Raw genomic sequence first — 10,786 nt, forward strand, 5'->3', positions numbered from 1 at the left:
GAATTTAAGTGAAGAGAAGCAAAGCTGTTCAGTTTGCTTTGAGACTCCTGCAGCACCAGTTCTATGGAGCACGTGTGCCAGTGGAGGACCATGGCTGGTGTATGGAAGTTTTTCTGCTAGGAGATCTGTACCAAGAGCCATACTGCAAGTCAGGTCAGAGGGTGTCCTGCAAGCAGCCGGCATGGCCGCACCAGGCGTCTAAAGCAAACCGGCCACAGCGCTCTGCCATTCATGGAGGAATAGATGTAGAGAGCAGGGAGAGGGACAAATATCACTGCAAGATTTCGGAGATGTTGAAGAGAAAGAAAGTCGTTTTCGTGCAGCCATGTCCTGAGGTGGTGGAAGATCAGGAGAGAGACCAGGGCAAATGGACGCTACTCCGCAACGTCAACCAGGCCCTGAAGCCCACCACCATTTTAGCGGTAAGACAGGGCGTCCCAAGAGCTGAGTTTTGGGAGTTTTCAGGCTATTTTGAAATCGGTCTTGCTGTTTGATGGGATTCTCCTACTGCATGTGCCAGCTTTTCTCACCTTCCTCACGCATCTCTGTTCTCCCCCAAGCTCTGTAGCTCTCCTTTGGGTCAGCCTTCTTGCTCTTACACTTGGAAACCCCTCCTAAAGATCCACTTCATTAATTGTGCTGACCTGCGTGTGCACCCATTGTGGTGTTTCCTCCTCTTGCCCTGCTGTTGAGTTGGCACTCCCCATAGCTTGTGGTCCTGAGGGTCTGCCCCAAAGCATTGGGAAGGGCACTAGCACCCAACAGCCTCATTGAGGAGGAAGAGTTGGACCATGTAGATATCGTGAAGTGACTGGTGGTATTCTCACTTCTCCAGTACTCTGTCATGTGTATTGGAAAACAAACTGCATCAGTCCAGGCATGAAGAAGGTTATGCAACTTATAAGCCAGTCCACCCAAGCTGGTAAATGCATGAATCACCCTGATTTGCCCTGAAATATCCAATATATCTGCTGCTTTTTGGGCTGATCTGCAGGTGATTGCATCAGTGGAAGGAGTGTAACTGACATCCACGGGGTTTTTATCGAATTGATTAAAGTCAGGGAAGGAAATAGGTCGACACTCTTAATGAGTGATGCTATTTTTTAACCCCCCAGACCTTTCTGAGCTTACCAGCTTAGCCCATCCCATAAGACTTGGCGGTTTGGTGGTTTGTTTTTTTTTTTTATCAGCATTAAGAAGTGCACTTTAATGTGTTTAGAAAGAGCATTTTGAGGGGAGTGTGCTCTCTGCATTAGGCAGGCAAAGCACAGGAGTTATCTTAGTGGTAGTACAGTTTACTTGGGGGAGAGCAGGCTGCCTTTTTATTTCAGCTGTATGGAAACAGAATAAATGAACCAGGCTACGTTTACAGCTTTTCAAATTAAAGACTTCTAAAAAAACAGCATTATAACTTTTGTTTCCTTGATCAAGAGTAATTTTTAAGCAGCTGATGAGGACTTTCTGCTGAGCTCCCCCAGCTTTTCTCTTGCTGACACCATGATCAGGTTACCCACCCTGTGCATGAATTTGCCCAGCTATGCATTGAGGATAACAGTACTGAACACTCTGAAATGCTTTGAGAGTCTTGGATCAAAGGAGCTAAGAAATAAATATTAATATAAGTGGATTTATAATGTATCTGTGTATGACTTACTGCATTCATTAGTTGGGTTTTTTTGCCTTTTTAACTGAGTTACGGGATGTGAGGGTAAGGCAGTTAATGAGAAAAAGATCTGAATGTTATATTTTTTATGAGCTGGGTGAAGATACTTATAACAGTGCTGTAGCACAACACTGAGGAAAAGAAAACCCAAACTCAGGGCTGGATACTCAGCTCCATGTAAGCACGTTGATATCCTAGGTGAAACCTAGCAAGCAGCTGCCAAGGATGGAGTCTACCACAAAATGGCTGGAGACTCCTCATGTGCAGTGTTTCTCTGTGGGTGGGTCCCTGGGGATAGCCTCACATCCCTGTGGCACTCACGGGTTGGTATCTCCCAGAAGTCCTGGTGAGCAGTGACTTGGATGGTGAACGTTTCGCCATGTTTTATATGGCTGGATGTCTCCACCGCCCAGAGTGCAGCTGAAGGTTGTTCATCAGCTCATTGGGTCAAAACAATCTATAAATACTCTGTCCACAGAAATGGTTTATAGTGGATGCTCAGGAAATGGGTTATATCAGAGAACATGAAAAATGATCCTGCCTATTTCTCACTTTCCCTTCTCCCAGCAGTTTTTCAGGACTGCAAAAGGTAGATATTACGTTTGCATTGTGATTAATATAGAAACAAGTTGAGCTGGCCCACAGGAATATGGCATTAGGTAGGGTTATGAGTTCACAGTATTAAGCTCAGATGCATGAAAAAGTATGTTTGGTTGTTTAATGTAAACATGCCTGAAAATAACTGAATCAGGTTAGCACCTCTTCACATTGAGATTAGAGTTGGGAAATAATTCTGCCTTGTTTCAAAGAGTGTGTGTCCCACTTGAGAGTTCAGTTTTGGGTCATTTGATGGTTTGCTTTTGTATTAAAGAAAACAGTTTATTTAAAATCCTTTTTGCATTTGAGTAATTTAATATCCGCAGAGCTGATGAGCAGATAGCTCCTGCCCAGCAGGACTGAGAAGAGGTCCTTAGGATCACCAGTGACATGGAGTGGGTGGATAGGGGTCAACCGGTTGCTGTGTTTTCAGAAACGAAAACAAAGAGGTCTCAAATGAAAGAGGTGACACATTGGAAGTATGCAAAAGGACACAGGTTTTCATGCTTGTGGTATGTTGACCTGGCTGGAGGGCAGGTGCCCACCAAAGCTGCTCCATCACTGCCCTCCCCAGCTGGGCAGGGGACAGAAAATATAAGTAAAGGCTCCTGGGTGGAGATAAGGACAGGGAGAGATCACTCACCAGTTACTGTCACAGGCAAAACAGACTCAACCTGGGGAAGTTGGTTTGGTTTATTAATAATCGAATCAGAATAGGAAAATGAGAAATAAACCCAAATATCTTCCCCCCACCCCTCCCTTCTTCCTGGGCTCAGCTTTGCTCCCCATCATTCTCCCTCCTCTCCCCGAGCTGCGCAGGGGGATAGGGAATGGGGCTGTGGTCAGTCCATCACACACTGTCTCTGCCGCTCCTTCCTTCTCAGGGCAGGATACTCACACTCTGCCCCTGCTCCAGCGTGGGGTCCCTCCCACGGCAGACGGTCCTCCACCAACTTCTCCAACCTGAGTCCTTCCCACGGGCTGCAGTTCTTCACAAACTGCTCCGGCGTGGGTCCCCCCACGGGGTGCCGTCCTTCAGGAGCAGCTGCTCCAGCCTGGGTCCCCCGGGGTCACAAGTCCTGCCAGCAAACCTGCTCCAGCCTGGGCTCCTCTCCCCACGGGCCACAGCTCCTGCCAGGAGCCTGCTCCAGCGTGGGCTGCTCATGGGGTCACAGTCTCCTGTGGGCATCCCCCTGCTCCAGCGTGGGGTCCTCCCCGGGCTGCAGGGGGGTCTGTGCCCCTCTGTGACCCTCCATGGCTGCAGGGCACAGCCTGGCTCACCACGGGCTGCACCACGGGCTGCCAGGGAATCTCTGACCTGGGGGTCTGCAGAGCTCTTTCTCTCACATCTCACTCTCTTTCCCCAGCTGTAGTTGTTCTTCCCCATTTTTTTTCCCTTCTTAACTATGTTCTCCCAGAGGTGCTACCACCGTCACTGATGAGCTCAACCTTGGCCATCAGTGGGTCCGACTTGGAGCCAGCTGGCATTGGCTCCATCAGACACAGGGGAAGCTTCTAGCAGCTTCTCACAGCAGCCACCCCTGTAGGCCCTCAGCTACCAAAACCTTGCCAGGCAACGCCGGTTCAATATTATTTGTAGATAAACTCTTCCTTTGAGATTATGGGTGCTAAAACTTTGCACTGCTTCAGGAAGTAACTGAATGTGCTCAGTATAGATAAAATCCACTGAGAAGTATTAAATGCAAAGAATCCACCTACAAATTTCTGTATGTGGGAGACATCCTGAAGAATTATATATATCTACGCCTCTGGTATGTTCTTAACCCTTCTTCAGTCATCCCCTTTTCACCAGTCTCCGAGGTAGGGGAATATATATTCCATAGTGGTAATCTGCAACGAAATATGGGCCACAGCCCTCCAGACAAGGTTTTCCAGAGCTCAAAGTTCCTAAGTGTGACTTTCTAGGCTCATACATCGCACAGGGGGAAACCTCTACCTGGGTGGGTTTTTCTGCCTGTATCACTGCTCTGTAGTCTGATTGCTGGATCTGATTGTGACCGACAACCACCCATGAGCTTATGAAATGGTGATTTCAGTGGGTGTATGCTGTCTGGAGCATTCCCTACTGCTACTGCCTTGCAGGGGGGTTCCTGAGCATCTGTGAAAAAGGGATGCTTTGTAGCTGACAAAGAAGTAATTTGACTTGTACCAATTATTTGGGTCCAAAATATCAGCATTTTGTATCCCAGGGGTTGCGGAACCTTGTGCAGCTCTGGGTGTAACTGTCCTCTGTTTGGTTCCAGGGGGATTATGTGTGGATGGACCTCAAAACCGGACGGGAATTCGATGTCCCCATTGGAGCGGTGGTTAAACTGTGTGACTCTGGACAGATCCAGGTTGTGGATGATGAAGGCAATGTACGTACAAAGGGTTGTGATGGCCCTTCTTCAGCTCTATGGTCTGGCTAGGCTGGGGGTCATAGGGTTATGATGATCGACCTTGTCATGGATGTCAGTATGTCCTTGGGAATAAACTGTGCCATATTTTCCTATTTGTAAAGACAAGATAATGTTTTGTCCTTACTTTTGTGGCTGTGTGAGGAGTGAAAGGTTGAGAAGCTTCTTGAGTACAATGATAACAGATGGAACAAATTCTATCAGGAAAACAGTTTATCAGGAAGAAGTTCTTCCCGCAGAGGGTGTTGAGGCACTGGGACAGGTTGCCCAGAGAAGCTGTGGATGCCCCATCCCTGGAAGTGTCCAAGGCCAGGCTGGATGAGGCTTGGAGCAACCTGGTCTAGTGGAAGGTGTCTCTGCCCATGGCAGGGGGGTTGGAATTAGATGATCTTTAAGGTCCCTTCCCACCCAAACCACTCTGGGATTCTGTGATAACAGAAGCTTCCAAAGTACATTTAGAGAATGGTTTGAGCAATCCTACCTCACCCTGCTGTTCTTCTGCTTTTATCCAGTCCCTCCTGACCTCCTACCAATACAGGATATGCTCAAACACTGGTTTTCTCACCTCTATTTGTGTGCAGTAGTGGCTGTTTTAGAGCCACTACTATATAGCCAACAGCTATATCACAAGCAGAAGGTGATCTGAGGAGGTTCTCTTTCCTTTATAATATTTTCCCAGCATGTGATAATTGTAAATGCTTTCATTCCCATATGTGATTGTAGAAAGAAATTTGTTTCAGCAGGGTCCTTGTGTCCAGTTTGTAGAGGCTTTTGAAGCCCTTTAGAAGTGACCAAATGAAACAACTAAAATTCTGATTTTGCCACCTCTGTGCATTCCTCTTCCCTTTTCTAAATTATCTTTTTTCTGCTCAACAGTATTTTGTGTCAGAGAGTTAACCAGTGATCTGAAAATGTAGTTGTGTGAAGCCAAGAACAAACCTGCTATTTGTTAAAAACATCCCTGATGTGCTGGGTGTCCATGCTTCCCTGCTGCCCTGGATGATGTTTCTGCCAAGATGGCTTGTATCTCATGTCTCGCTGCTCCAGCAAACCAAAACATGTTTTCCTTCTTCTGCTAGGAATCTTTCAAATTAGTCACTGCCATGTCCCAGGAATAGAAGCTGTGGCCCATGTCCTCTCACATGTATCTTCTTCCATCTGATCTTTCTGTCTGGGGCACGCTGTTTCTGTCTCATGCCAGTGGTATCTAATTTAACTTATCTTTCTCTGTCCTCACTTTCTTCCCAGGAGCACTGGATTTCCCCTCAGAATGCCAGCCACATCAAACCCATGCACCCCACCTCCATCCATGGCGTGGAGGACATGATCCGCCTGGGGGACCTGAACGAGGCAGGAATCCTCAGGAACTTGCTGATCCGCTATCGGGAGCACCTCATCTATGTAAGTGTCCTCCCCCCTTCCACCTCTTGCTCTGGACTGCACCCCAGGCTCCTCTTAGCTCTAGGGAACCCACATGTGGGCAACCCTGACTAAACTCAGCATCTGGATTTCTGTCTTCACCTGGGTCCAAGTGGGGGAGGGAATATACACTGTAGAGGACATATTGCAGACCTTATGGATGACCCAGTGGAAGATCCCATGACTTAGTTAATGGTGAAAGTCTGTGCCACCTCCCTGTGTAGCCCCTGTAAAATTTTGGGGGACATGCATTAACTTTCTGCACACCCAATAAGCAGTGCAACCCAAACCACGTGCATGATGCAGTAATCTTAAAACAAAAGCCTTCGGCAGCTATATGCTGGATGTGTCCCTTCTGCTTCTCCCCCTGAACCATTAACTTATTCAACCCAATTGAAGACAATTTCTGGAGATGCAAGGGGTGCAGGAAGGGTGAGGCAATGCATGCATGAAATAACTGGGAGCAACAAAGTGAAAAACTCCCAGAACAGCTCTAAAATACCTCTCTCATCTGTTTTTATGACCTAAGATTTGGGTTAAGCTTTGGGTTGCCTGGGACCTGACAGGTCTGAGGACAGCAGTGTCCTTCCTTAGGTGAACTCAGTCACATGATGCCCAGTGGACCCAGTGCCAGTCCAACCAGCCATTCAGAAATTGAGGGTTTTACAAGGGGCCCACCAGAACTGCATCTTTTTTCTACAACAGCATCGCAAAGGCCACCTCCCCAGCAGGACAAGAGTCAGCATTCAAGCCCCTCTGCTGGTTTTATCAGTGTGCTGTATGCTATGCAGTCTGGTGCGCTTTTTTGGGGGGCAGAAGTGAGGATGTGTGTGTGTTTGCCACTAGCTAACGTACTTAAACAGCATATCAAATATGGAAAATTTGGTATCACTCTCAAATCCTACAGTTTTCAGGTACTCAGGTAAGTGCCTGCTGTGCCTTTGAAGGCCTTTTCAAAGCCACCTGGGTGGCCATTTTTAAAAGGCTCTGGAGTCTACTAGATTTCCAGGCAAGAGGGAATCGCAGTACAGTCTGACTTCCTAGATAACATAAGCGAGCAGACCACATCCAGGATTTTATCTATCAAGTCTGCTTGTTCTGCTTGATATCCAGTGCCTTTTGAAAGGATGGCTTTGGATGAGAGCTGGGCAGTGATGGAGAGCACACCACTCCGTTGCCTAACCTGTTCATACAGCTGACAGCTCCCTGACCCCAGCTCTGGAAGATATTAATCTCTTCTTTGAGAGATGGATTTCAATTCTAGAGGAAGGGGATATGGCTGCTGAAAAGGCACCTGTAATTCCCTAAAGCTCAGAGGAATATAGAGACCCCTCCAAAAAATTCATGTCTCAGTAAGGAACCTTACTTGTTGTGCATGATATCCAGGTCCCCTGTGTTTTCAGTTTAGAGAAAAAGGCATGACCATAAAAAGATTCACACATTAGATGACTTGAGTAACTCCCTGGAGCTCTCTTAAGGGAGCTGCAGCCATTTATAATGACAAACTAGCAGAAGTTATCAGGCCAAATTCACATGGGAGGTGGTGTCTCCGTGTGCACTAAGCACCTGTGTCAGTCACCAGAGATATCAACAGACCCATCAGTGCCAAGACAGCCTTTCGAACATAGGTGCCTGTCAGATGAGGTGATTGCTTTAGGGCTGGCTGGAGCTTGGGTGTCGTAGAAGAGTTTATGTTGGAACAAAAGTTCAGGTTGGAGGTCTACAGTGCAACCTCCTCCAGCTCAGAGCATGTCCATCTTCATGGTTAAATGCAATACTCGTGGGGATAACTAAATTTAGTCAACCTGAATGCCACCTGAGGAGTACAGTTGGCCAATAATTTGTAGCTGATTGGCTCCTTCAGGGAACATGTGTGTCTTCATTAGGCATTGCCCCTTCTCCTCCTGCTTGTGGCCAACCCACAGTGGTACCAAGTGTATTCCAACAGCCCTCTCTTGGTCTCTGAGAAAAGTGGGATCACGTTAGATAATTTTTCAGTGGTGTCCACATGTCTCTCCTGGGGTCTTTGTTGTCATCAGGCAAGAACCTGTCGCCTCACTAAGTGAACAGAGATCCTCAGATATGATTTCATGTGTGCAATATCAGATTACCTGTGAATACACCCAGCTGCTTCACAAAAGCTCTGCCTCCGAGCTCTCTCACCAAGCTATTCACAGGCATCCAGGGAGATTATGAATGCAAATGAGCACTGGGCAGAGAGTTGTTTGGCAGCGTCATACTAATAAGGGCTAATGCAAAGGGCAGTGGCTAACCTGGAGGTGAGCGTGGGCTGAAGTGACTCAGTAACAATGTGGCTTCCCTGCGAGTCCTTTGGGTCTGATGGTGACAGAGCCACGTGTCCTACAAAGCTGCTACATAAAGGGTGGCCACATCCCAGAAAGGGATTTGCATCACAGAGGTTCCAGGTTACTGTGCCTTGGTTGCTCCACATTATTAATGGCTTTAGAGTGCTACGATCCTGGGCACAACACAGCAATTAGTGCAATCTCTAAATCAAAATTACATTTTCAAAATGACATAGAGTGCACAGCTTGATAGAGAGGAACATAAAACATGCCTGTCAATATGTGTGTTGTTGGAGGCTCAGGAACCCAACTTCAAATCTCATCTTTTAAGAGTGGTGGCACTAGGAGGAATAAATTTATGTCAAATGTGGTAAATATTGATGGCAGTTTTGCAAAGCCAAGGTACCACATGGATGCCACATAGGTAGGGGATACCCAGTTGCCTGAGGTCGTTTTTTCTGGGCTATAGTTTGCTCTGTATTAAAGACGGTGAACCTCAGTGTGACTTTACCTTCATCGTTTGAAAGGATTTCTGAGCCTGCTGAGTAAAGGGTAACATTTCCAATAGGACTTCAGTCTCTCTTGTTTCCTCATCTCCTTAGCTTTGTGGGTGGTGTAATTCCACTCTAATAAAATTTAATTTTCCTTTTTGTCCTCCCTCATATTTTACCCGTAAGACAAACTGCGGCGGGAGGGTGAGTATGACTCTTGGCGCTGTCATTTGCAATCGCTGTCATGCCTTCCACTGGATCACTTGCTTCTGTTCACCATCGTGGCATTTTCATTCACTGTGCATCACCATTGCTGCTGCCTCACAAATGCACTGCGAGCATCATCCCCTTTGCGGCAGAGGTTAGGCCTCATGGTGAATCTCTGACACCTTCCCAGAGCTGGAAAGTCCCTGGTTTGTGAACATGGTTAAAGCTCTAAGCGCTTCTCAGTAATGACTTCACCTTGAAGGAGGGAAACTTCTGCAGCAAAATGAGAAGGACTTCGACAAGGGCTTGTTGCCTAGGGCTTGGCTTGCATGCACTAAGAGAAACTACGCTGAATAGCAAGAACGTCTGGGGGGAGTTTGTGCTAGTAAGGTTAAATCTCTTTGTTGGGAGACGAAAGCATTGCCTGCTGTGGCAATTCAAGGGTTGCCAAAACACAGTGATGTTTGGTAGAGCTTTAACCCCGTAAAAATCCAGATGAAGTCAGCCATAGTGTTCTGGGTAGTGAGGGAAGCAGGCTCAGAAAGGATTTCTTTGAGGCTAATTAAAATGTAGGTCATGCAGGCAGTAATGAATTTGCACTGAGATGTGGTTCCTGTGGTCAGCTAGAGCCGAGCCTCTGCCTATTGGTAAGGCTTTATTTTCCCAAGACAGGAGGGCTTTGCCTTCATCCAGCAATAGAAACCAGAGAGATAGTATTTCCTTGGAGGTGCCCTTTGGCCTCTCATCAGCAAACTGGACAAAGTTTGGCATGCCATCACCTGTGAGAACTGGGCAAATTGGGAGTATTTATCAACTAGGAATGACCTACAAAAACAAGCAATAGTACAAGAGTTCATGCTGACAAAGCGTTTTGTGGATCACAAGGGAAGGGTCAGGGAGAGCATCCAGAAAGATTAACTCCTTGAAAAGTCTCACTGGCTGCCTTTGGGGCAGGGCAGAGCAGTGTGGTTGAAACTCAGGGATTTCAGACCTCTACAGAGGGTCAATCTTTTTGAAAAGAGGCTCAAGGAAGATTAGAAAATTCCCTAAAATTAACTTGGTAATAAACTATGAATAGTAAAACGGTCTTCCAAGTATTTCACCCAGGACTGGAAGGAGACTTGGAGTTCACTGGGCGTCTTGGTGATATAATACCATTCAGAAATTGAGCTCACTCCTTCTCTGAGCACTGAGCTTACCTGCTTAGTCCCTGTGGAAGGCTGTTCTGGGAATTCTCTGCTCCCCTGCCGCCGCCTTCTTTCAATGCCACCTTCTTCTAACATCCACTCTAAGGTATTTCACAGCCAAATTCTACCCTTTGGGTTTGTGAGAACTTTGTTCTTGAACTTAAAGAGATTTTTTGCCCTTACTGGCACGTAACCCCCTATTACAGAGAAGACTATTGTATCCTTTCTCAGTTACTACCGTAAATTCAAACTTCCCCTGGGACTCACCATAAAGTTGCTCTCTGCTGTTGGCCGTGAGGCTGGAAAGGATTTTCAGCATCCCTGCTATTAGGACACAACTGCCACCTACTGGCTGCCTTTCAGAAAGCCTGAGTTTGTGGGAAGAGTGGTGCAGATGTTGGCAAACCAACCATCATCCCACTACACTCAAGCCCTTTCCACCTTGACTGGTGGGACAGGCAGGGACACCTTCCACTATACCAGGGTGCTCCTACACTCA

At 46.9% G+C, this 10,786-nt stretch overlaps 1 protein-coding gene across 1 annotated transcript in view; it reads left to right on the forward strand.

Moving 5' to 3' along the window:
• Positions 1-356: 356 nt before the first annotated feature.
• MYO7A (myosin VIIA) overlaps positions 357-10,786 on the forward strand; it is a gene marked incomplete at its 3' end in the record, with an annotated part of 52,242 nt that continues 41,812 nt past the window's right edge. The window contains exons 1-3 of the mRNA XM_010156973.1: positions 357-422; positions 4,525-4,638; positions 5,926-6,078. Of these exons, the coding sequence (XP_010155275.1) occupies positions 4,540-4,638; positions 5,926-6,078 (252 nt within the window). The remainder of the gene's footprint in view (positions 423-4,524; positions 4,639-5,925; positions 6,079-10,786) is intronic.

Source organism: Eurypyga helias, unplaced genomic scaffold (assembly GCF_000690775.1).
Source record: "Eurypyga helias isolate BGI_N326 unplaced genomic scaffold, ASM69077v1 scaffold2668, whole genome shotgun sequence".
In the NCBI taxonomy this organism is placed as follows: Eukaryota; Metazoa; Chordata; class Aves; order Eurypygiformes; family Eurypygidae; genus Eurypyga; species Eurypyga helias.